Source organism: Gavialis gangeticus, unplaced genomic scaffold (genome assembly GCF_001723915.1).
Source record: "Gavialis gangeticus isolate Ggan-Ray unplaced genomic scaffold, GavGan_comp1, whole genome shotgun sequence".
In the NCBI taxonomy this organism is placed as follows: Eukaryota; Metazoa; Chordata; order Crocodylia; family Gavialidae; genus Gavialis; species Gavialis gangeticus.
Genome location: NW_017729022.1, coordinates 121,544,705 through 121,571,850, shown reverse-complemented (window position 1 = coordinate 121,571,850; position 27,146 = coordinate 121,544,705). Strand labels below are relative to the sequence as shown.

General features: G+C 46.1%; 1 protein-coding gene and 1 long non-coding RNA gene across 2 annotated transcripts in view; one reads left to right on the top strand and one right to left on the bottom strand.

The window, feature by feature from the left end:
• Window positions 1-27,146, bottom strand: part of FBLN7 (fibulin 7) — a 57,515-nt gene that overhangs the window by 13,240 nt on the left and 17,129 nt on the right. Inside the window, exons 3-5 of the mRNA XM_019516113.1 lie at window positions 15,569-15,739; window positions 8,440-8,565; window positions 5,407-5,544 (exon numbers count right to left, since the gene is read on the bottom strand). Coding sequence (XP_019371658.1) covers window positions 5,407-5,544; window positions 8,440-8,565; window positions 15,569-15,739 — 435 coding nt within the window. The remainder of the gene's footprint in view (window positions 1-5,406; window positions 5,545-8,439; window positions 8,566-15,568; window positions 15,740-27,146) is intronic.
• Window positions 16,984-27,146, top strand: part of LOC109296630 — a 16,008-nt gene continuing 5,845 nt past the window's right edge. The window contains exons 1-2 of the long non-coding RNA XR_002097006.1: window positions 16,984-16,995; window positions 18,041-18,051. This is a non-coding gene — a long non-coding RNA (uncharacterized LOC109296630). The remainder of the gene's footprint in view (window positions 16,996-18,040; window positions 18,052-27,146) is intronic.

Genomic DNA, 27,146 nt, shown 5'->3' with positions numbered 1-27,146 from the left:
TTGTTTGCAGGGAAACAGAAAGTAAGGAGAGGGAGGGGGAAGAGGTGGGGAAGGACTACTCTCATATTGACTGGGCAGCTGGCCAGTGACTATGATCCTTCCCTGAGGTCTCTTCCAATCCCAGTGCTCTGGGGGAGGGATGGAAAAACTGCATAAAAGGCAGAATTGTTTGAACTGCCCTGCTTCCTGCCTTGGGGTCAGTTGAGTGAGGGCGAAATTTAACACACACACAGTGTCACCCACCCATGTCACGAGTTTTGCCTGTCAACAGCTAGAAATGCAGGACCCAGTCTCTCCCTGCACCTATCTCCTTGACAGCTGGCAGGCTTTGTGACCGCAGCAGGGCCTAGCAGGCCTGCAGTTTTCACCCCCCTGTGCCCCAAGACAGACACAGTTGCACAAGCACCCATGTCACGAGTTTTGCCTGTCAGCAGCCAGAGGTGCAGGGCCCCAGAACCCAGAAGCCCCTTCACCTATCTCCTTGACAGCTGGCAGGCTTTGTGGCCTCAGCAGGGGCTACCATCCCTGCAGCTTTCATCCTGCTGCGCTTTAACACAAACACAGTGTCACCCATGTGGACAAGTTTCTCTTGTCCACAGCTTGAGGTTCAGTTTCCCTCAAACCCCTGCACCTATCTCCTTGAAACTTGGCAGGCTTTGTGGCCTCAGGGGGGGCTACCATTTCTGCAAGTTTAATCTGAATCAGGCCAGAAATGACAAAGTTATAGGCTGTTTCAAGCGTCCCCATTATAGCCTATGGGTGAAACATTGAAACTGAACAGAGGAACAGTTTCGAATCGAAATGAAATTCAAAATGAAGCGCTGTTCCATTGAAATGTTGAAAAGCAAATCAAAACGGAATGGTGCCGTTTTGCACAGCCCGAATAATAATGGTATAAAAATTATCTGGGTACAATAACCAACGTGGCTAACTACCTCTGGCTAGGTATAATAATGCCTGGAATTATTAGTCCCATTTGTTCATGGAGGACAAGGCACTTTGAAATACAAGTTTTAAACTACATAAATCAGGATTCTTTCATTCAGTCCTGAACCACAGGCACCTTTGGGCTGGGAGGCACAAATAATGCAGCACAAGGGATTAGGGCAATACAGGGAAGAGAGTGGCTTATCACAAAAAGAAAGAACTACAACTCAAAGGTTTGCTGGTGCCTGCAAGGACATATTACCTGTACCAAGAAATGCAATATCAGGACAAAGCTAATCTTCTGGAAGGTTTCTCTTGCCAGTGGAATCTAACAGCAAGCATTGTCTACTAAACAAAGATACAAGTTAAAGCAGCTATTAAAGCTATACAGTTCATTTTTTTTTATCTTACAAGTATGTACAAATGTATCTGCATGTTTTGGATTGCTGGTAAGATCTTAGTTAGCCCTGTGTACCACAAAGTTTGGGCCTCCATGACTTATCCAGTTGAAACTGAAGTGATAGCTTATATGATATATTGGATGCAAAGCAATTTTAGGATGTATTGTAATTATTACTCCCTTCCTGCACAATAAATACCACAGGCTCTTTAATGGCTTTTCAGACTTTGATTCTATGTCTGTCTAAATGATAGCTCTTCCAGTAGCAGCATCTGTTACCAACATGGTGGGACAGTATTTCATTGCTGACTTTGAGGGAAATTGTCACCTATTGAACCATCAGAAGTATCACCTGGGTTTTTTTTTTTGAAGGTTTCCCACATAGCACTTACCTGGCCCAAAGCTCTGTAATTTATTAAATTAGAGTTGAGTACAGAGCAAGGCAGAGACTGCAACTGAAGGAATCGGTTCAATCTGGCATGCACAGGGGCAGCTTCAGCAGGTGAGGGGGAGTGTGGTTGAACCCTGCCCCCTTTGGCTGTATGCCACATGCACAGAAAGCTCTCTGAGCTCGCTGGCGTGTCAGCAGCAGCAGCCTCTGCCAGGGCTCCATATGTGCTCTAAGTTCTGAGCTCACTGGCTGGTCAGTGCAGCCTGGAGTCTCTGCTTTCAAGCAGCTCTGGAGCCTAGGGGATGATTGCTACTGTTGTTTGCTCTTCCCCTTCTTCCTCCCTCCCCTCTGCTGAATTCAGCAGCAGTGGGGGAAAAGGAGATGAGCAGCAGCAGTGATGTTTAGTTGCTGGACACTGGAGCTGCATTAAAGCAAGGACTGAGCACTGCCACCACTCATCTCCTCTCCGCTTTTCTTCCTGATGTTGAAGTCAGCAGGGGAGGAAGGCAGAGAGGATGGGAAAAGGCTGGGGAGAAGCAGCAGTTCTCACCCCATCACAGAGCTCACAATATATTCACAGCTCCAAACAGGTGCTGTTCTGACACAGTCCTGAGCTCAGAGCTCCCTGGAACCTGAGATCCCAGTGAGGGCATGTAGTCACACCACCTTCAGCAGTGTGGTACATGCACTATGCACTGTCTTCACCAGGACTACACCACGCTGCTGGCTGAAGGGGGTGTGGCTGGGATCCTGGATCCATCCATGAGCATGCTGAAAAGGAAAATAAGATTAAAAAGTACATTCAGGGCAAAAAGAAACAAGGAGAATATTTATGCCTGCTAAAACAGCAAGTGAGCGGTGTTTGGAGACACCCAGAGAAAGGCAGCAGCTATGCTGCCTGTGAATTCAACTCAAAAGATAGATTAGATTTCACAAAATTCTATAAAGAGACAAGAGTCTTTGGGAAAATGTTATATCTTTTATTAGACCAAATAAATAGCTGGAAAAATTGTTCTTTGCAAGCTTTTGGGCACAAACACCCTTCTTCAGGGATAGGGAGAGTCTGCTGTTTTGTGTTCTCCTGGGTGGAACAGAAGCCAATATGCAAAATGCGGGTCTGTGAGAATGCAAAGCATGTGGCAGCGAGGAACAGGGGCCATGGGAGACAATAGATATGAGACAGGTAGCTGGCGGCAGGAAGGGAGGAACATTGACCTGGTGATATTATGCAGCTGGTAAAATGTAGAGAGGTTACCTGGGGTTATCACAGGGGCAAGCAAAATATGGCCCGCGGGCCAGATCCAGCCCACCAGGCACATTCATCGGGCCCATGGCACCCACCAACGAATTGTGCTCCACCCAGCTAATCCGCCCATGAGGGTGGGAGTGAGGTGCCCATGTATACCTCCCCCCCCCGCCAGCATACCCTATTGAACCTCAATCCCATCCTCATGGATGGAAGGGCCCAGCACGGCCAGCGTGCAGCTTCTGGGTGGAGCTGCTGCTGCTGCAGTCACTAGGGGACCTGCTCAGCTTCCCAGCATCCTGCCTGCCCTGGGCAGCAGGTAGGGAAGCAGTGTAGCCAGGGAGGAGCTGCCGCTGGGCAGAGGCAGGGAGCACGGGGCTGGGGCTGGTGGCAGCACAGAGCCCACACTCAGGGGGTGGCGGCAGCACATAACTCAGGCAGGCAGGGTGTTGGTGTCAGGGCAGGTGTGGGAAGTCCCCCCATACTCCCCTCACAGTGTGCAGCCCCACAGGTGGTGGCAGCATCAGCAGCAGGCAGGGGTCCCAGGGTGCTCATGCCCAGCACAGGTGCTGGTGCCCGGTGGCACGCAGCTCCAGCTGGCACTGCATATTGCAGTGAGGAGTGCAGCTGCCTGTATTGTGGGGGGTCCCCACCATATATGCGCAGCCCCCACACTTGCACACCTCTGGAGGGAAGCTAGAGCCATCTGCCTTCACCATTCCCTGTCACACAGGTCCCAGGACTCCACAGGGAAGCAGGGACCAAGGCTCCTTCTGGCAGAGTCCCGGGACCTGTGTGGCAGGGAGTGGCGAAGGCATGGAGCTTCCCTACAGTGGTGTGCAAGTGCGGGAGCTACTCATACGTGGCGGGGAACCCCCACAAAAGAGGTGGCCTGGTAGAGGCTGTGCTCTTTGCTGTGATATGCAGTGCTGGTCAAGTCTGCACGCCACCAGGCACCTGCCTGTGCCAGGCACAAGCACCCCAAGTATCCCCGCTTGCTGCTGCTACCACCTATAAAGCTGCGTGCAATGAGGGAAGAGGGGGTCCCCACACTTCTCCACCCTTTCTCACACCCCACAAATGCCACACATCCATGCCCTGCCCCCACAACTCCCACATATACACCCCCAACATACTCTATTGCCCCCCTACACACAGCTGCACCCCCTCACCAACCCCCTTCACACACATACCCCCATACTCCACCATATACACCCCCCACACCCCATCAGACACTCCCCCACACCTAGCCATGCACACACATCCTACCATGCCCCCCCCCACAATATACAAGACTAAGACTTTATATTTCAGCTATTATGCAATCACTGATATATACAGTACACAAACACAAATCATGACAAAACTATTTTTTGTAATAAAATTAAAATATGTTATGGTAGATGTTTGACTTTTAGTATATGATTTTTTTTTTTCTGGTTCTAAGATGGCACCTCCTGATCCTGAAATTAGTATTTCTGGGGGGTGGGGGGCAAGGGGAGGGACTTCTGGTCCCAAGATGGAGACTAGGGGCAGGGCAACTGTCAAGGGATGGGGCTACCTACCCATGTGGCCCTCGAAAGTTCACCAAACCTCATTAAGTGGCACTCCAGCTGAAATAATTGCCCACCCCTGGGTTATCGGATGGCAGGCAGGTTATAATGTGCCATAAATCCAATGTCTATATTTAGTTCATGATTTTTTGTATCCAGTAGATTTATGAAGTGAGGCTTGCAGGCTGGTCTATGAAAGGCGTTTTGTAAATTTCCTTTGAGGATTTTACAAGAACAATTTTTCCAACTATCTAGTTGCTCTAATAAAAGATATCACATTTACCCAAAGAACCTTGTCTGCCTATGTCCTTAGATCGACATGGCTACAACCAGCACCCCCACAAAGAGATGAGTGATTTTGAGCACCCTTACCTTTTAGTACTGCTTTTGGGACACCTTAAAGACTCTTGAATTTCATAAAATATTGAGCACCCATTCTCTGAAAAATATGAGTCTTAAAGGCGCCTCAGGTCAGGCCTGCCGAAATTGTGGCAATCTAAATTACTTCACAGTTTTAAAAACCATGGCTGAAGGGTAGGAAGATCCCATAAAATTTCATGTATGTTGAAACATGGATTCCTGTCTCCAGCCCCCAAACCTAAGAGGATATGCAGGAGAGTACCAAAGCTGTGCCACATTCTTGACCTGCTTACAGCATGGCATGATAAAGAAAAAAGCTGCAGTCCTTCTGCAAAAGTATAATAAATAAAACCAGGTTCAGATCAGTTGCATGCTTTCTCAGGCAACACACAGACCTTTCCAAGCACAGTAATTGTCAGTAAATGAGTCAGTATCCAGGATTTCAGCTTCTGGATACTTAAGTGCCCAACTGCATTGTTGGTATATTTGCAATGGGACTTGTGTAAGATTATCTTGATTTTTCTCTTACCTTGACAAATGCTATTGTCTGCTGTGCCACTCATGTGGAAACCTGCCTCACAGCTACAGTGCTGTGTCCTGTCAATTTTGGCACAGCGTGGCTTACGACTGAAAGCAGGGTCATTTGTAACACTCCATGAAGGTGGTGCTGAGAGAGATGAAAGAAAACTTTAAAGGGATTAAAGACAACTGGTTTATAGCCCTATGTTAACATTTTCTAAAGTGTCTAAGTCACCTAGGCTTTTCAGACAAGATTTTTATACATATAAAGTGCCTAGAGATGACAGAATGCATCTAGTAGAGTAGGCACCTCCCTGAATCTATAGATAGCAAAATCCCTCTAAATATGTGACCCATAGGAGTTTCTGCCTCAGTGATAGCCACTGAGGCTTAAACTCGTAAGGCCCAGATCCTCAAAGGGATTGGTACCATTAGGCATTTTTACATGTGGTTTGGGATGCAGCACCGGGTGCTTTAATCAGCAAGCTGCGCTAATTAAAAGTGCCTATACGTCATGTGTATCAGCATCCCTGCACGTTCCCATGATGAAAAAATGGCGGCAGGGTACTTTGAAATAAAGCTCATTGAATGTGTTTTATTCCAAAGTGCCCTGCTGCCATTTTTTCAGCATGGAGACACACAGGGATGCTGATATACATGACGCAAAAAGCTGCCAGAGCAAGAGCATCAATTTCCATGCTCCAGCAGACTTGATTAATCGAGTCTGCTGTGATGCGCTGGATTTCCGGTGCATTGAAGCAGGCTCCCTGCCCATTGGTTCCATTGGGTTGCTAAGACTCCTTTGAAAATGGTACCCCTATCTTCCTAGCAGACTCCTGTGACTTCAGTTTATTGTTCATGTATTTCTAACCTGGGCATTACAATTCGTATTGATCCTCACATTAGGAACATTTGCTTATTACAAGGCTTTCAGGATGATCAGCTAAATGAAACTCAGATCTGGATTGTATTGTTTTATCCTAATATCTAAAAAAAGAAAAAAAAGAAACAAAATAATGGGTTACTCAGTATAACAGAGGTGTAGCTCACAACGTTCTGTGTAAGAGTCGCAGGTTGCATTCATGTACGTCACTTTTAATCCCAAAGCCCAGCCTACTGTATATCCCCAGAAACAATGTTCATTTCAACACAGATGAAATTGTATGTATGTTCATTTTGAAGGAATGCCACTCATGGAGATAGCTGTAGTCTTTGTTCTGAAGAATGCTCATTGTAAATCAAGTCCCATTGTTGAATAAAGAATCATTTGCAAGCCAATCTTTATTTTCTTTTTATATGAATTGATTTGATATTTATGGGTACTCCCTTGATAATTTAGAGGAATAATACCCAGTGTAACTGGGAAGCTCTGCCCATGTTACTAGGAGGGCTTGAATCGGTAAAAGAGCCAGGGATCAAGCAGCTAATGAGGCAATTAACTGCACCTGGCCCTGGGGAAAGAGGAAAAAAAGGGCCAATCAGGTGACTGGAAAGGGGCTGGGTTGAGGAATAGAAACCCAGTCCCTGAGCTGGAAAGAGTCAGTTTGGCCCTGAAGGCATCAGGGTGAGGAGCTCTTGTGTAAAGCTGTTGCAGGAGGCAGGCTGACCAGCGCTAGAAGAATCTTAGCGTGCTGTGAAGAAGAGGCCAAGGGGAACTCCCAGCTTACAGGGAAGTATTAATGCAGAGTTGGGAGGATTTTTTTGTTTTACAGCTGTTGGGTGGATATTTGTGTTTTGGTTAAATCTACCAGAGGACTAGATTATGGCTGTAAGGGGAGGAGCAGACCATGGACAGGGGTGCCTCGGGGCAGCCTTCCTGCAGTTAGCACCAGAGTTGAAGCCCTGAGACAGAGGGGCAGAGATGATTGAGGTGAAAGTGGACTCTAGAAAGGGGCTTACTGCTGTGGTAGGGCTGAACCTGGGAGGCTGAGGCCTTGACTGGTGGGCTCAAATGGAGGGTGTGGCCTTGGAGGAAAAAAGGGGCCAAGGCAGTGATGCTGAGAACCTGACAAGTGCTGAATCCTATGTGGATGTCCCCTTCAAAGGGGAAGTACTAGGAGAAGCCAGAGGGCTCCGGGTGTGGCTGGTTAGGATAGACAGATCAGCCCATGATGTGACTATGGACTCACAGGGACCCCTCCCCAACAACAAAAAACAACACTGAAGTTATAGCAGGCAAGTCATAGGAGGTGAAGTGGGGTTGGGAAGGCACTAGTAAGCAGGCAGATTCCTGTGGGTGCTTCATCCAGGCAGTAACTTATTCATAGTCTGTTAACTTTCAATATTTATTATTCATGAATCATACTGCATGGCTGGTTCCCTCAGCCTCATGACATTTCTTCTTCCTGATTAGACACTATCAGGTGTCTGAAGGTTCATGAAGCACAGTTGCTTAGACTACAAGGCATTTGGGACAGGCCTTCTTGTTATGTTTGTACAGCACCTGGCACAGTGTGAGAACAGAGCCTCGAAGGCTAGAAATAGATATTGCCAAATGAAGCGGATCAGCTGTGCTAGGATATGTCCTGGTGCAGCTGATCTGCTTCACTGGGTGAAATGCACATTGCCCATTGTCTCGCTCATTGATACTGTGAAACAATGGGTGATGTATTTTCCCAGAGCTTGAGGGGCCTGGACCTGTGCATGCTAGGAATTGCCAGGTGGGACTGGGTCCCTTAAACCCATGGATTACCTGTTGGGGGGCAGCTAGAAAGTGTAGGCAGCTCTGGGTTGCCTGTCTTCTTGTACCCTAAAGTAAATAGATCTCTGCTACTAAATAGTAGCACAAATTGATACCACTTTCATCATGGCCACCGAGTTTGGACATTTGTGGCCCAACAAGGGGTATGGGTGTCTGTTTTGCCTTATGGCAACACAAAGGCCATATTTGTTGGCATCTTAAGTGCCATTGCAATGTCAGTCAGTTATCATCATTCTGAGGTGGAGTCTACATACCTGAGATTGGTTAGTGGCTCATGACTGTTACTTCATTGTTTGCCTTTCTTTCTTCTCATGCCCCCTCATGCCAAAGCAAATTACATACCTGTTTGTGTCTGGTACTGGCAGTTGGCTCCAGTCCAGTCTGGAGGACAAATGCATTTGTACTGGTGTACTCCTTCCATACATGTTCCACCATTCTGGCAGGGGTGACTAGAGCATTTGCTGACATCTGAGCAGAGAAAAATGTTTTAAAAGAGATTCTGTGGATTGTATTTCATTAACTCAAGGTTTGATCCTATAGCCCCACTATAGAGCTCAGGGGAGCTTTGCCTTAAAATGTCTTCAGGGTCAAACCCATAACTTGTAATAACAATACACCAAATATAATAAAAGTCACCACCAACAAATAATTGGGTTAGGATTTAGAAAAAAAACAATGGCCTAAGCTTAGGTTTTTAAGACCTCTTAAAGTATTAATGGAAAGTAACAGGTACTTCGTGCTTTTAAAATTCGGAGATTTGGGAGCCTTAATATTGTCTTGAGTGACTAACTGCAACCGCATGGGCCTAAGTCCAAAATTATAGATCATAACACAGACTCTAGATCCCTACATTTTCCTGGTAAAGTTCCCTTAACACCCACCAATCCGCTACTTGGCCTCTCTTGTGATGGTTATACCTCTTCATTTTGTAATCTGCAAGCAGCTCTTTGCTTATTATGTGTGTAGGCTTCAAGGGGTTCACAGAACAGGTGTTGCCCTACCTGTCTTGCCTGCCTGTTCTGATAACATGCCTCCTAAACCAGACTTTGTGCAACCTAAAACCAGAGGAGGAACATCCCCTCCCCTTCCCCCTTCAGCCAAGTGCCCAGTGGTCTGAGCACTCCCTTGGGAGAGGTTCAAATCCCTCCTCTGCCTTGCTGTACTTGAAATCAAAGATCCCATCTTCCAAGAGATAACCTTAACCACTAAGCTATTCTGGGGGAGAGGGGGATCTTCATCAGTCCTTCCTGTCAAAGCTCTTCTACTTTGCCTAGTTACTTAAATATTCATTGGGGCAGAGATTTAGTGAGACAGCTTGTACCTCCTTGTGATTAGGGCACTTGGCTAGCTGGGGAGAAACCTGATTTTTGGTCCTTGCCTGTGGTGAAAGCATGTCCAGGGTCAGTGCAGACTAAGAGTGCCTGATTCCAGACTATGCTGTAGCCTGGTCATCCATAGGCTTAGGTCCTCTTTGTCAGAAGTGTGATTTGAATTTGGGTCTCCCAGGAAGTGCTCTAACTTTTGGCTATTGGGTAAAAGGGAGCGTCCTGCTATTCCAGCTCTGTTTTGAGAGAGAGGGCTGGCTTGGAAACTTCATCCCAGAGGAGGGCTCGTGGCTATGGCTGCCAGGAGTTCAGTGCCTTGCTCACTCTGAGGCATGGGATTAAGCTATACCCCTTTCCTCAGTCTGTCCTGGCTCTTGTGGATCCCATCCAGAGGCACTGGTTTCTGCCTGCACACTATGTAGAACCTGAGCACTCTGTCCTAGGCTGTGGATTTTGCTGGCTGGCAGGGGGTGCTAAGAGAGAGGCCCTTCAGTGTTCAATATTGTTGAGCCTAAGTCCCTTATGGATTGTGCCCTTAGGGTTCAAAACCAAACAGGTATGTAGATGACCAAGGAACCATATCTGTGGGATTCTAGGCCTCGGGAGCCTAAGCCAAAGCCGCTATCCTTGAAAATCATGGCTTGGATTTTTAATTAATCCATCCCTTGTCAAGGGGTGTTATGACTGCATGATATAACTTCCCAAGTATTATCTTAGAGGCTGCAGTTATGTGCATTTGTCTGTATTGGCTGAAGTCTGTATGTGTATCACTAGGAACACTGCCAGCTTGTCTAATAGCACCGGTCAAGTGATCTTTCAGAATACTACTTATTATTTTGGGAGGAACAAATGCTTTTGCTGTGATTTGTAAAGAGAGTTTGCCCAGCCAATCTATCTGAAAACTATCTTGAATAGTCAAACGACAAAGATGACTGAACCCAAGAAGCTGTTTGCATAGCAAGAAATTGCAGAACAAGTTGTTATTCACAAACTGGACTGTGTTAAATGGGGCCTGTGGATTCTTACCTCACTACCTGGATTTGTATTTGCGATACCCTTTGTTCTTATGGGTTTACTGCTCTTTTTCTTGTCTCTTCTAGCACTAATCTCTTGCACTCTCCACCCCTACCTTGCCCCCATCTTTTCTATTTTTAATTTCTCTCTGCTTTGTGCACATCCTTTCACAGCATCTGATGAGATGAACTTTGCTTTCATGAAAGCTTGTGCTCTCTCTAAATACCTTGGTTAGCTAACTTATAAAAGGTGCATATCTACCATGCCTTCTGACTGACATGGCTAACTACTTCTCTCCACATCTTGAGATACCAGACTGTTATTGACTGAGACTGGGAAGCTTCCCAAGTGTTTTGTTTTAACAAAGCATTTAAACAGGACTTTTCATTCAGCTTAAAAATTTGATGGAAGCAAACTACGACCAGAAGACTTGTCTTGCTGTGTCTGATCGGAATGCTTCCAAATCCCTGTTTACCTAGGCAGTGGTTTCACCTCTGCTCAGTGTGTTCGGTTCTTAAGTCATTAGTTCAGAGGAATGTCAGTGAGGAAACAGGCTATGAATTCCACATGGATAACAAGTCCTTAGCAGCTGCTAAAAGTTCAGCTTGTTTGGTCACCAATAGCATATTCTGAATATTTAAGGACTGCTGGACCATGAAGTTTCTGAACAAGAAGTCAAAAAGCCTTAACCCCCATATCTTTCTTTCTACAGCAGTTGTGTGCAAGGGGCCAGGACCAAGAGACAGAAGGCGATAACATCTTTGGATGCAGATGCAAGATAGAGTCACTGCACAGGTGTTCAACAAGGAGAGGGTTCCCTGGCCAAAGTTGGTTGCCAAGCATTCTCATGTCAAGGAAAGCCTCATAAAGAAACCTTTATTGTGTGTGTGTGTGTGTAATGAGCCTGGGAGGATTCAATGGCTCATTCTACTTTCTTTCTGCAGGGATTCCAGGCTGTCAGCCTGCCTAACATAGCTGAGATAATCTCCTGAGACTTCCATTTGCAAGCCCTAATAGAAAGCTATAGCATTCTACGATTACAGCAATGCAGGGGGTATGTGTTAGTAGCTTAATGGCCCATTAGCATTTTGGACAATGTGATGGAATTCCCTTAAACAAACAGCACTTTCACTGTGTAGTATCTGAAACTCCCCACTCACTGAGTCTCAGTGTGTGAACTACAGGAACTGTATGTTTGCAGGAGGGTGAAATATTTTTTTAGGCTTGGAAAGACTCCTACGTGGGCATTATCCAGAATAAATTGCATGATTTATATCCAATAGTAGCAAACTTAAACACGCCTAACTGTATAATAATGCCCAAGTTAAATGATTCCCTACAGATCACTGGAGAAGAAAAACTACTAAATAGATTCAAGACTAGCAGGGGGTAGGGCTTGTCCCCAAACCCTCTCTCTCTCATAGCTCTGCCAAAGCATCTTAGAGTTGATCTCCAGCCCCTTTGCTGAACCTCTCCCCTTGCTGACTGGGTCAAGCTGTGGGAAGTTTGTGATGTGGACAACATTTCTTATTTACTTCATGACAAAAATCAAAGAATTCCATACAGTGCAGGAAGGGTTTCTCTCATCTCAAGGAGAATAGGTATTTCCCCATGAGTGGAACACAAAACCATCAAGAATTAATTGATGGGGATGCAGATTGTGGATTGCATATTTGCAAAAGTATGCGTCTGATATGGTGGTTGTTCATCTATACTGGATGTTATTAATGTGCATCATATTGCATGATTATTTTATAATTGGGAAAACTTTTTTTTTTTTTTTAAGAAAAAGATTCCTATCTTTGGAGCCCTCCCACCCAGACAGCATCACTTGGATGACAGCTTATTATCTGGGTAACTTATTTTATGCTTACATAGGCATTTGCCCCCTCATCCATGCTCTCTTTCTAAACTTTTCCTTGCAGCTTTTGCAGGAATTCTGAGTTTTGGGGATGACTGACTTATTTTAGGACTCGAAAAGCAAGTTTAAGGAGGGTACTGACTTAAACAGCAGATAGCAAGAGGAATACTGATGTTGTTGTAATCTGTGGATCTCTTTTTATAAAGCCAGTAATCTGTATTATATTCATTCTGCAGAAACTGAGGAATGAGGCAATGAAGTGACTTGTACACAGCGGAAAAAGCCCCAGATAACGCATTGTTCTCCTGAGTTCAAGCCTCTGCTGATCCATGTGGTCAATGTCCATTCAGATGGAAATATCCAAACTGTGTGTGTGGTGTGTATGGGTTTTTTTTTTTTTTTACTGCTTTAGTTTTAAAATCAGCCTAAACTATGTCTTGCCATTCCACTTATCCCCCTGCTTCCCAGATACACTGAGTGAAGGGCTGCATCTGACTTGCTCCTATGGCTGGGCAGCATGTGACAGCCCTGCTCACTCCTCCCAGCTTTGCTACTGGTTCCTTACCTCCATTCCCTGTGACCCTAAGTGTGGGGTCAATTCCAAGACCCTCCAGAGCTTGAGATTAGTCTTGCAACTTGCTGTAATCTCAAAAACCACTGCTGACTGGCACTAAGGTGCCTTTAGCCAGAGAAGAGCTGCTAAAATGAGGGAACTGACATGGCCACAGTACACAGCATTGTCCCATGTGCCATGTGGCATGCAGAAGCCAGCTACTCTTAGTCTACACCCACTGGAGATTTCTTCTCCCACTGGAGGGATCCCCTGTCTAGGTGCTCTGGCTAGTCTCCAGCCTATTTGTAGTGGTTGAATGCTGCAAATGGTGTGGATCACTGCCAAGAATTTAGGCTCAAGGGGTTTCAGTCTGCTAGTGCACTGGCCTGCAGATGGCAGAGGTTTGTATTTAATGAAATCACATGGGGAGGGGGGGAATGGTGGTGGTAAAATTGCTCCAGTTCAAAAATGCTCTAAAATGAATGCTTTCATCACCACTGCACAGACCTGAGCTATAGACTCTCATCTTTTTCCTGCTGGGAATTTGGAACGAATGGGGAGAAGGAATGGGTGCCAGATCCTGGCTCACTGAGCACAATGGGAGCTTTGCTATGGACTTGGGGTGGGGGGGGGTCATAGGATCACGCTATCTGCCCCCTGCAGTTACTGTGTGTAGTTTTGGAGAATGCCAGCAGTCTGGTTCAGTGCAGAAAGCTACAGCAGAATCCTTGGTAGTGAAAACATGAATCGGGGAGAGTCCTAGGTTCCCCTTTGGCCCCCTAATCCTATCCCTGAGTATCCAGGTGATCTGGCGAACAGCTTATTGGATGCAGGGGAGGGGGAACCCTGGCTCCGTGTATTCTTACAGCTCATGCCTCTTCTACATGCAGAGAGATGTTCCTCCCCCTCTATCTGGATAAGAGCCCTAGATCTGCAGTGTCACACGTGTTTATCCTGGGTGGAAGGGACAATCTTGAACAAATAACCTGGTGCCAGAGGCTGGGCTAGTGTAAATGTGCCTCCCCTCTAACCAGTTTCCTTACAACCCACCATGCTTAAGGGTGTGGAAACACCAGCATGCTTGAAATGAGGCAGGTCACTGGGTGAACTATGTACTGCAAGATACCAAAGGTCTCCCTGACTAGTATGGTAAATACAGGCATAAGGCCAGGCTCCAATCCCACTAACACTGGCTTACACTCCGAGTCATCACAAGGAAGTGAGTGCAGTTACACCAATTACGAAGTGCTGTAAATGAAACTAGAATTTGGCCCAGAGTCCTGTGCACAGCAGTGAAAGGGTGGAAGAGGTGTCAACCCTCTTGATCTGTAGCTGTTACAATAATGTAAGTGAGAATTAGAACCTCATTTGAGAGGGATGTTTCTTGCATGTCCACATTTTACAGAGGGAGGATTGAAGCTCAGGAGAGATCATGTAGTTTGTGCAAAGGCAGGAGAAGCGGAGCAAGGAACAGAACTCGGGTTCTGAACCATTACTCCAGTGCTACAGCTCCTTGGACTACTGGCCCTGAGCAGAGGCAAACAGCTCTGAGTAAAAGCTCCTAGGTTGTTGGTTTTTGTTTTGTTTTTGGGGGTCTTCCTTTTGGTAAGGGAGGATTTTTTTTTTCTTGCATTTCTTCTGTGGCTAGAGGGATACAGAGAGGGCTGCAGACATCTACCAGTTTTGATCAGCCTTGCAGTTCTGGGGGGGGAAAAAACAGACCTTTAAAAAACAAAAAAAACAACAACGGCCCCCCCCCGACACATTTTGTACTGGTGCATTAAGCCAAATGCCTGTTAGCCATCATGGAGTATATTTCTGCCCAGTAAATTATTTTTAATAGATGTAATTATATATAATTTTCATGTTTGTCAAATCTGGATCAGTCACACACTGACAGAGAGGCAATTTTCCAAATAAGCATCCGAGGGGAATTATTATAGATGTGCTGTGCCAGCCTCTTTTCAGAAGCTGATATTTATTATTATGAAATAAACTGTCTATTAAGGAACTAGTTTTGTGCTCATATCTTTAGCTCTAAGCACAATAAATGAAACTGACACAAAAAAGGGAACAGATAGATGAGAGGCTCACTGTACGGACTATGGAATCCTGTTGTCCATATCTAAAAACTAGCTGAACGAATCGTTTACAATGCATTGTATCCAACCATTATTATTCAAGATAGGCTTCAAGCTAAAGGTAAGTGGACACTGAACAATTTTTTTCCAGTTCAGTATACACCCTCCAAGTCCAGATTCAAGCATAGAGGCTCAATAAGGCCTGCAAATGACCAGCTGGGTGTTTTTGCAGGTAGAAGAAGACAGGCAGAGATACTCAACTTCTCCTGTCTTTGGCATTTATTTGCAATGCAAAGAACAAAATGACACTGAGATAAGCACCAGGTTTGCAGGTCCTGTTTGCCACTAAATAAAAAGCATAATATTCAGCAGTAAAATCCTTAATGGGTTAGTTTTTTTTAAAATGAGCCCCACCACCTCCCACTTACTTATTATTCAAGAAGTTGGAGCTGGGGCAATAACATAACAAGCCAAAGGGAGGCAATAGATGAAATGAGAACTCAGGTTATGAATTAGTCTTTCTTGCACAGAAAATACACTTCATGTAACCGTGACATGATCTGTATGTCCAGGCCCATTTGATGACATGAGGAAAGGCTCATCCACTCAAACCAAAGGAATGAACAGACAAAAGTACCTTTGCACTGAGGTTCCTCTCCAGTCCAGCTGCCATTTGCTTGACACACTCGAGTGCTGGAACCAATGAGCTGAAAACCAGGTTCACAGGTGAAATGGACTTCATGGTCCACCAAGTACTTGGTACCAAATTTTCTGCCATCCATAGGGGCTTCCAGTGAAGGACAGGACACTGCAAAAGCATAGTTGGAATTTAAATATACAGCTAGCTGTGCCCAGGGACACAGTGCACAGTCTGCAGAGGGTCATGTTGATCCCTGCTGATGAGTATTCCCCCAGCCTGCAATAACCAAGGATCCACTTCCTCCTCCTATTTCTTGAGCCTGAAAGAATATGGAAAGCTGTGGCCTGGTTTCTGATTTAGTAAGGCAAGATGCCTCATTAAAAGCCAGCAGAGCTGCTGTGACAAACCTGAGTATGGTGTGGTGCTTGTCAACTTATTCAATACTTCCCATATTTAAATAGGGAAACACCCAGAGGCTGATGTGGACTCATGCAAAAGGGAATTTCCCAAAGAGCAGCCAATGCCACTGCCTTTACTCATGGTGAACAAGACCAGTGTATGTGAATGGCTCCTGTGGCATATTTATGGAGGGAGAATAATTTAATAATTTCCAAGGACATTAGACTCTGTCCCAAACTCTACTGCATGATATCAGGTATGGCAATAAACAACAGATGAGAAATGCACAGATTAAGCATCCGCTTTGTGTGCCCATTTGCTTACAATCATGCCTTACAGTATCTGCTTCTGACTGAAAACAAGAAATGAAAGTAAAATACTGACACTTCTCAAGGACTATAACACCATCTGCAGAAAGTTAAGGGGCTGAGGCAGTAAAGTGTGCTTAGTCATCAGCAGAAAAAGCAGCTTCTCAGTACTTTGGCTCAAAGTTGCTGAGCTGCTTTCTGACAGAATTATCTTAGCACCTGAAAGGTTAGTCGGGCAGGAAAAAAAGAGAAAAAGGGGGTGTCTACATATTGCCCCACAGCAACATTGTTTCTGCGCCATGCTTTAGTACTTCCTTTTGGAAGTACTAAAGCACAGTGCAATAACTGCCTGGATTACACTGTGTGCACAGTGCACAGTTAGTTTTAGCCATTACTTCGCCATATCAGAGTGCTAAAATGGGAGTGTGCTGCTACAGCAAAGTAGCTGCTGGTCACCTGTAGACTCATGGGATCACGTTACCACAGCGCATCATACAGCGATGTAGCAAGTTGCTATGGTGACGTAGGGTGACATATAGATGTGCCCAAAGTGTCACAGAAACCCAGCTCTGTGGTACCAGGATACTGAATAATCCCCAGAGGTATGACTGCAATACCCAAATATATGTTATCTTGTCTCAGCTCTGAAAAGCCATGACCTGCCTGAAGGGCTTGATAGTAGGCATTAAGGAGGGAGCTAACTGTTGCAGTCTGATTGTGCAGTCATATAAGCTGCCAAGTTGCTATGTTCTCTAAGCCACAATCCCTGATGCTGTAAATTGCCACTGAAACCCATTTGTGCTAGTGGTAATTCATAGTAGAGAAGGTGGCAAGACAGAACAAGATACTCTTCCATATGTTTTGTGCAACATCCTGTTGATTGATGTAATTTCTCTTTATATAAAGACCTAAAAGGCTCTTTGAGGGCTGAGTGTGAGTACAATACTTGCTACCACGTACAATACTTGCTACCACTAACTCCAATAGATATTAGATCTTTCATGAAGACAAATGATGTTAAAAATTGTTATTTAGGTCAAGTGCCAGACTTACGGATGTCCATACATACATGGTTCAGTCTCCATGAGTTGCCTGCCTGTACAATGAACAAGGCACTGAGCTTATGGAAACAAGTTTGTCACTGTGCAGTTCTAGCCTCTGCCATAATGTACTATGATATCAGCAGTGATGGGCACAGAGAGGATCTGTAGTCCAGTGGCCTAGGTAAAAGTGCTATGGAGACACACAGTCCATCCTGTATGTCTTTCTACAAGAAGTCCAGGCCCTGCAGCAGCAAGCAAAGCCACTTAGAAGAATTTTGCAGGCCACTACAGTTAACCTTTAAAATGACTGATCATGCTGACTGGTGTTAGAAGATTTTAGGTGATCATTTTTTGTGGCAGCGACTGAGGAAGGCAAGAGAATTTGGGAAGATGTTCTCAGAAGAACAGCAGAGAAGAAGGCAGGGAGTAGTCTGTCGGTGAGGGGAATGAAAGGGGCATTGTTGTGGTGTCAGTAACAAAGCAGAGGATAGGAAGTGTGAGGGGAGGCCTGGTGGGGGCTGCTGGCCTCAGTAGGCAAGACAGGTATGAGGCCTCCTTGAATGCCAATGATAGATACCCTGAAGCAGAAAAGGTACAGCATGATCGTGCAGGCACTGATCATTATGGTACTTGAAGTATGGGATGAGAGTGTCCTGTGAACTTCCTATTAACCCTGCGAACATGTCCTGTGAACCCTGCTGCTACTCGAAGCTGATTAGCAGGGATCTGGGTTTTCCATTCACTGCAGTAAAAACCGAATTTTGTCATTTGAAGGCGAAAAATGCAGAAAATGGCAGGTTTCCCTTTTCAAACCAGCAGAGATGCAACCTGCAAGGGGCTGGCGGGAGTGGGAGGAGGGCAATCAGGCAGAGGGCACCATGTGCATGTGTGCATGCACACATGCACGTGGCAGTCAGGCAGCATGGAGAGCTGCTCCCTGCAGATAAGTCGGGAGGGAGGATTCAGGCCCCCATAGTGAGGGAGGGAGGGAGTTGGTTAGGGCTGGGCTGAGGGCGCTGCCCAGCAGGGGGGGTGCGTGGGGCCTGCGGCTTGGGACCTGGGCAGGGAGTGGAATGGAATCATGGGTAGCTTTGTCCAGAGGGTGGCAGGGAGACAACTCCCTACCACTGTGTGCACTCCCAAGGTAGGAGAAGTGGGCAGGCACATGCCCCCTGGTTTTGTGGATGGGGCAGGAGTGGATGTGGGCTGCTCACTGTGGCTCAAGGCTACCCACCCTGCTGCCTTCCCACTGGGGGCCTGCATGGCCCAGTGGGCAGGACCCAGCATAGCAGGGCAGAGCAGGGCAGGGAGCCTTGGTGCCACCACCGGGAGCCCTGCGCCACCATGGTGAGGTGCCCCCTGCCCACCTGGCAGAAGCAGGAGTGGTGGTGCTGTGTTGTGCTACTATGTGACTTCCAACTCTACAAAGCAATGTAATAACCATAATTTTTGACTTTTTCTCAATACTGTTTTAAATCTAAAGGGCTGCAGCAGCATTAATCAAACAGCCATTGTAAGAGCCTGCTGGAATGCCAGAAGGCTAGGCTGTCCCTTTCTGAGGAGTGCCAGGAGGATCTCCAGAGCCAGGCCCCAGACTTTCCAGCAGAGGCTTTGCAGCAAGCTATGAAGCAATGCTCCCCAGGAAGTGTATAGGTGTACACAGCCTGAGAGCACATGTCAAGTGTTTGCCCTCCCCTCCCAAAATCCCTCCCCCATGCCCCAGCTCTGGCCAAACTTCCTGCCCTCTATTCCCTGCTCCACATATCCTGTTTTTTCCCCTCTCGTGTCTAACTGCCCTGCTCATATGTGTGCACTTGTTTACTCTGTGAGTGTGAGTGTGCACGTGAAATCTACTCTCTCCCACACTCTCTTTCTCATCCCCCCCCAGTACTTTTGGACAAAAGGGACACTGCTTTACTGAAGGGGTGAGTTTAAGGCTGTTCAACAGAGTGGGTGGACCTGTGTGTGGACATGTTGGAGGGTTCAAACCTGTCTGTACAGGGTTAGCTTGCCCCAGCTGAAGAGAATTGTTCACAGGTTAGTTAAACCAGGGCAAATCTATGAGCAAGGGGGAGGGGGGAGAGAATGGAGGGGAAAGAGATGGGGACAAGGAGAAGAGGCAGGGTGATCATGTCTTCCATTACTCCCCTCTCTCCTGAGCCTCCTTCAGACACTGCTGGCTTAGCTCTTAGGGCACAGATGGAAGTGACAATTTTTGCCTGATCTAGCTCCAGATAGCCAGAAAGCTGTTTGGTCACAGTCTACACCCGTGACCAAACAGAAGTACATGGCTTCAGACTGCTTTAAAAGGGCCCAATCCCACAAAAATCTGAACCCTCACTGTATGAGGGTTCAGATGAACATGCTTCAAAACTCGTGTTTGTGAAGCTCCTAGCCTGTCACTGTTTTCAGAAGGGGAGAGGGAAAAAGGAGCAGAGGGAGTTTGGTCTGGGCTTTTGTCAGCTGGTGCAGGAAGGTGGGGCAGATGTATTGGAGCCCTCCTCAGATGGAAGGGGTGGTGCTCCAATCCACCCACCCCACCCTCCAGTGCTGGATGGGGAACCCCAAAAACAAGCTCTCTCCACTTCCTTTCTCCTCCTCCCTTTCTAAAAACAGTATCAGGCTGGGACAGGGTGTGGTGTTGCTACAGAGACTGGGCTGCAGGCTCACAGCAAGCAGCTGGATTCCCCAACTCCCAGACACAACAGTGAACTTCTGTTTGTTCCAGGAGATCATTGCAACTCATAGTGCTTCCTGCAAAGTGCTATGGTTGCAATGGGGAGCTGGTCTTCAATCTGTGCCCTTCTGTCCTTTCTGTTTCTTGCTATTCTCTGTCTTTCATCAGCTTAACATTGACCTAGGAAACTCCAGGAAAATTCCTTTTCCAACTCACCCTCCTCTTTCCCTTTCCTTAGTCCTTTCCCCCAGTGCTCCTCATTGAACTTCTTCAGTGCCAAGGGAGCAGGATGTGAGTTTGTGACAACCACTGGAGAGGGGAGAGAGGGGGAAAGAAGGTGACGGGGTGCACTATTTTACCTGTCCTGGCTCTCTACACTGCTGCTGCAGCAGTATGAGCTTGGGCTGCTACAGCTGGGGGCCCTGTATTTCTTTTCCTCCAGTCTCCTTCATGCCTCTTTCCCCCCAACCCCGCTTTGCTTTTCCCTTTCCCCTTTCCCTCCTCAGTTGATGAACAGGCTGTCTCAGGCCTCAGTTCATCCTTTCCACACCAATTCTTCCCTATACTAACACTGCCCTTCCCCATGGTCAACCAATGACACACCATACAATGACATCCCTGTTCTCTGAGGAGTTTCTCTACCAACTCCTTCCACTTGCCACCCAGGTACTGAGAACAGCTCTCTCTCAGGGACTGAGGACTCCAATCAAAAGTCCACTTCAAGCAGGGCCAGCCCACAATTTTTTGGGGTCCCCTGCAAGATACAGTTTTGGGGCCCCCTGATCCATTGAAAAATGAATCCTGCTCCTAGGCACTTCACTTTCCTCATGTTCAGTGTAGGGAGCTCAGGTGCTTAATGCAGGTTCATAGATTCCCCTACAGCAGTCAGGTGCTTCAGGCCTATGTGGACTTTGCCTTTGCTTCCCAACAACTCCATGGCCAGGAGGACAATAGGCTGCCGAGGCACAGATACTGTCACCAGGAGTCAGGGGCAGACTGCTCTAGAGTAAGGAGATGGGACTTTCCTGCTTGTACCCTGTCAGCCATGTGCAGTGGGAGCTCAGGTAGCTCCTAGGATGGGCAGCTCTCAGCCTAGCTAGACATAGGAATCAGCCAGAGAGTCTAGAGGCTTTTCCTTCCTTCATTCCTTTAGTGGAGAACCCTGTGGAAAAGGCATCAAGCTGAGTGTGAGTATGGAAGCTGAAGGAGGCTGCTCTGGAGGTAGTGTTCATGATGAATGTGTATTATTTAAGGACTGTAATCTCACAAGATAATTTTGTCTTACAAGTTCTTGAAAAGAAACTGATAAAGTGGGGATGATGGGCTAAATGCTCTTTCCCAGAGAGAGCTCTGGCTTGTTAGTAACATTCATTTCACATATTCCCATGCAAGAATGAAGAAAATGGAGGGGTAACAGCTGGGTTGTTAGGCTTGATTTAGCGCATAGTGAAGTTAATGTGAGATAAGGAATGATGGACTCCGCATTCTCTGTTACTACTCAAGAAAGAGACTTTGGAATTATGATACATCTTTTCTCAGAAAACTGGCTCAGTGCTTAGCAGTAGTCTGAAAGGCAAATAGACTGCTGAGAATATCAAGAAAGGAATTGAAAACAGGACAGACAGTATTATTATGTCACCGACTTGAATAATGCATGCAGTTCTGGTCTCCCCCACTTTCAGAAAGTTTTAACAGAGCTAGAAAAGGAACAGAGAAGGGCAACAAAGATAATCAGGGGCATGTGAAGTCTTTGAGAAAACATGACTGAAGGTGGATATAATAGAGGGCTTTAAATTATGAATGGTGCAGAGAAAGTAGGTAGGGATTCATTATGAATCATTTCTCACAATACTAGCAGTATGGGACATACAATGAAGTTATTAGAAAGCAGATTCAAAGAAAAGGAAGGTGGGGGAGGTTCCACACAACATATAATTAACTTGTGGAAGTCATTGCCACAGTATGTTGTAGAGGATGATAATTTAACCAGGTTCAAAAGAGGATTCAATAAATCTATCATTTGGTTTTACACATGACAACTAAGGCTGCAACCTCCAAATTAGGATTTCGTCATCCTATAAATGCTGGAAGATGTAAGGGGGAAGGAGCAGGGGAGGGATCAGTCTAAATAGAACCTGCCTAAATACTCTTTTCTTTAGCATCCATTCGGTGCCACTGTAAAACACAGTGCCTGTGCTTGATGGGCCTGTGGGCTGACCCAGTGTGGCATCTCTTATATTCTTACTTTCTGTGAGGTCTGGATTGGGTCCCTTAAAAGATTAGAATTCTTGTCTGATAGAAAACACACTAGAAAGAAAATAAAAACAAATGGTCTCTAGTGCTGGAAGAACATGCACAGGGTCAGTATCATCTTCCTTTGGACAACGAGCTCCCTCTGCTTCATCAGACCTGGACTCCACTCCAGGCCCACCCCAGGGAGCCCTGGTCAGACACATCACAGTGGTACAGTTGTGTTTCCTTAGCATCTGTGATGGGTTCATGGTGATGCTCTATCCATCCACCTGACCAGCATGGCCATCTGGAGTGGCTGGCCATCAGCAGGTTGGAATGGCTTCCCCTCACTCTCCTGCATGCAGTTTTGGCAGTACTTTGCTTCCTTGACCCTAGTTCACTGTGGGCTTGTGCCAATGCTGAATCTTGCAGTCTATTCCTCTGCCCAGAACCCTTGGCCTGCTGTAACTTACTGGTTGTTGGAGCACTCTTTGGTTTCCTATAGCCACTAGCTGTTGAAGAAGGCTGGTGCTGGTACCTATCCACTGGGATAGTCCATCCATGGAGTGCAGCAGAGATGTCTGCAGGGCTTCACCATCTTTACTCTGACTCTTGGCTAGATGGGCTGGGCTGTGGTACTGATGTTACAAGCTTGACCTCTGCACCAAATTGAACACTGGTCCTCAGTAACCTTATCAGTCTTTGCCAGTTGTTACTATGTCAACAAAGACACAGTACCAGCTGCTTCTTACCACGGTCCCTGACTGCAAAACACTGATTTGGCAAAAGCTTGAATAATAAATAATGGTGAAAGAGCTTGGATTAGTTCTAACAAGCATGGCTGTTCCTACTTTGCTCCAAGGCCAGGGTTGAACTTCACATGCAAGAAGGGCTCCTTTGCTTGGTTAAATAAATAATAGTCCTTAGATGTGTCTCAACTTCTTCATTTCTGAGATCACATGGGACCAGAGTTAAAATATCTCTGAGCTTGCAAGGACTTGTTTCTGTACCTAGTGACTTGCAAGGATTCTTGCTAGACCTCATTGTTTGGAATAGCATAACTCTGGTCCACCATCTGAGATTCTGTTTGCATGCCACAATTCCCTGATGTGTCCAATATTCCCTGAGGCTGCTGGAAGCTTTGCTCACCCTGCTGGGGCTCTCCATGCTCACTTTTCTGGGTATGACTTTAAATCTGAGCCAAACTTATCCAACATGCTGAGGAATTTAGCAGAGTTAATCCATTCTGGCTCTGTGGTTAAGGGTTTCTCTGTTTACACTGCAAATCTCAGTCAGGTGTTCTGGAGTTCACCTGCCTCTGAAGCTGTGGTGTATTAGACTGGGAGAGTGTGGCAGGGACATCTGAGAGTCTGTTTTGTACTGAACCTCAAGTATTTATTTGAAAACAGAGTGGCACACTGCTCCCAGCGGAGAAGACATCAGTGAGGCAGAGATTGGGTATGCCCTAGTTTGTTTAATTTGTGCATGTATGCCAGCCCAGGAATAACGGTGGTTAAACAGCATGCAGGACAATCTCTTCTTCCACGAATCCCAGCCTAACACTACTATCCAGTTTCTAGGGAGAAACTCTGCTTCAAGAACTGATTCCAAATGCCAACCAGAGACCAAAACAGAAATCAATCTCTCCTGCTATTTGTATGGCTTCCTCTTCCTGGAAATCTGCAGACTGAAACAGCACGTCTTTCCAAAACTGAGCAGCTGCTCACTTGCTAAGCAAAAAAACTTGGAAGACTATGAGCACCAGCACCTACCATAACAGCATGATGGAGCTCAGCCAGCTGGGTCCTGAAAGAAGTTTCCTAGAACTTTCTAGCCTGACATGGAAATGATCACATCTCACCCTTACATGAGCTGTACAAATCTCTCATGGAGATACGATAGAGACCCTTTATGCAAAAGCTACAGTGTGACCTTTCTGTAATGAAGGAATGTACAGTCCTTTTCCACAGCATTGCAGCATCTCTGCCGACATGGGAGTGCCTGCAGAGAGGTGCAGTGAAATGGGGGATGATAGCTTTGTTATGAGATGATTGCCATTCCCAGAGAAGACTCAGCCAAGGGTCACAGGTACAGTATGCATACTAGACGGATGCAGGTAGCACTTATGCACTGTCATTCATAAAAACCTCAAAAAGGGTTATACTGTTTGCAGATTGTTCACTGTCAGGGAACTATTTACAACTTTTTACAGCTTTGGGAGCTCACCCTTGGCTATAAGCAGCTGTCCAGCAAAGAACAGCCTGAAGGCTTCATCTCAGATTTATTTTGTTCAACTCATGGCTTCTCTCTTTCTGGCTCCTTTTAGCAGCACAGCCACATTGGCATCAAAGTCAGTGCTTCTCTCATCTTCTCATCACACCGCAGAACACAGAGTTGCAATGCCTGTCATAAGGGATTTCCTCTCCACTCTAGTTACAGAGATCCATTCTCCAGTTACTGGCCAGCTCTATCCCTTGCACTCCCCAGGAGGCAGGGGGAGGTGGAGGAGGTATACACATAAGTTATACAACAAGCAAAATCTCCTAGCACATGGGAATGTGTAAGGTTGTACATTACATTTGTAGGACTGATAACACTATCATTGCTGGCACTGGATATGAATTCTAAATGACAGCGCTCCTAACAGCTGTGCTATAAGGATCCTGAAGGTAGCATGGCAAGGCAGCAAGTTAAAAGGGGATACATTTAAAAATAAAAAGGCAAGCAGACAAACAAACCCTCTCAGCCAGAAAACATTGTCTGTTCTGTTCAGCCTAGACGCATAAATATTCGAGAGATTTAAATATTTTTAAAACTAAATAAACTCTAAAAACATTTTCAATAATGGCCACCTTGCTGCTGGCACAGTTGGTGTATTGAAAAGAAAATTAACTCCTGTGAAAGAAAGTGTTTGGGTAGGACACTGAAGAAAAAAACTAGGTTTTCAGTGAACCATTTACTGTAACCTGGAACTAGACTCAAACTGTGGATCAGTTCTTTCTCTGTTAATATGTCATCATCTACCAGTTAGTACTATATACCTAGCAGAATGCGGTTTAGCTTGTTGGAGAACAATAATTAATTACACTTACGTAGTATTTGCCATCTAGGAATTTCAACATGCTTTGCACAGGTGGCCATTGTCTCCCATTGTGCAGTGGAAGCAGAGAGATACAAAGAAGATAAATATCTGAAGACCACACTGATGGGCAGGAGGCAGGAGGCAGGATCAGGGAAGGAACCCAAGTCTCCTAACTCAAAACCACACTTGACAATGCATCCTTAGGAAGTGTAATCAGTCTTTAGTGGGCACTAAGGGCCTAGTTCCATACACGCTAGCTCCTTGGGGACCTATTTGCATCTGTGCAAAGAAAGTTCAAGGGGATCTCTAAATTCGAAGGCCAGAGGGGACCTGGCTCAAAGTGCTGTGGCCCTGGGTGCACATGTAGATGCTGCACTTGGGAGCAGTCGACTCCGTCGCAAACTGTTTATTTGCCTTAATTGCACATATAGTTGCACCCAGTGTGTATTTTTAGATAGATGCCCATTCATCATTTCAGGGCTTCAGGTGATGGAGACTCCACCGTGTCCCTAGGTAAATGTTCCAATTGTTCCAATACTGCTCTCTTTTAAAAAATACATGTTATTTCTAGCTTGAATTTCTGAGGTTTCAGCTTCCAGACCCTGGATCTCATTGGCTGGCCATAAAATGCTCTCAAGTCAAAATAATGCAAGGCAGTGAATGCCTTCTATACATCTTCTGTGCTAAACAATAACAAGATGTGTTAGTGATGAAGAGGAAAGGCTGGAAAATTTGGAAGTCAATAAAGAAATGACCCTCCTTTCAGCAGACAAGGAAACAATGAGTACAATGTTTAAAAGACTTGATGGGACATGTGTTTCAGTGTCTACACTGCAATCAGAGGTGTGATTAGAGCATGTACAGACGCATCTAAGCCAGCTTTATTCCACCTGGGTACTGGTAACACTGTAAGTGCTGGTAGCGTGGAACTCAGGGCAGACTGTAAGACTGCCTGGTACCCTGTGTAAATGTGAAAGTGACTGTATATGGAGCTAAAGCCAGCCATTGCCTGAGAAATGGGAAAGAGGGTTTTACAAATAGCTTGGAGCACCATACCAGAATAGTTAAGACATGTATGTGGGCACAGCCCCAGGGGTGTGGTTCAAACCTGCGGTCTTATGCTGAAAGCTGTTCCCACTTAACTCGGCTGTCACTGGGTTCCTGATCATTCAAAATGGAGAGTCAAAGGCAGCCAGATGGGAGATAAACCCCTGCAGTACAACAAGGACAAATGCAGAGTGCTGCACCTGGAGTGCAGAAATATCCAGCACACCTACTGGCTGGGAAGTGACCCTTTCAGCAGCATAGAAGCAGGAAGGGATCTCAGAGTCATAGTGGACTCCAAGATGAATATGAGTCGTCAGTGTGACGAAACCATCAGCAAAACTAACCGCACTTTATCATGCATCAGCAGATGCATGACAAATAGATCCAAGGAGGTGATACTGCCCCTCTATGTGGCATTGGTCAGACTGCAGTTGGAGTACTGCATCCAGTTTTGGGCACCGTACTTCAAGAAGGATGTTGATAGACTCGAGAGGGTCCAGAGGAGGGCCACTCGTATGGTTAGGGGCTTACAGGACAAGCCCTAAGAGGAAAGACTGAGGGATCTGGACCCCTTCAGCCTCCATAAGAGAAGGCTGAGAGGTGATTTTGTGGCCTACAAATTCATTAGGGGGACACAGCAAGGAATCGGAGATGCTGTGTTCACCAGGGCTCCTCTTGGGGTTACAAGGAACAATGGTCACAAACCGACAGAGAGCAGATTTAGGCTAGATATCAGGAAGAACTTCTTCACGGTAAGGGTGGCCAAAATTTGGAATGGGCTTCCAAG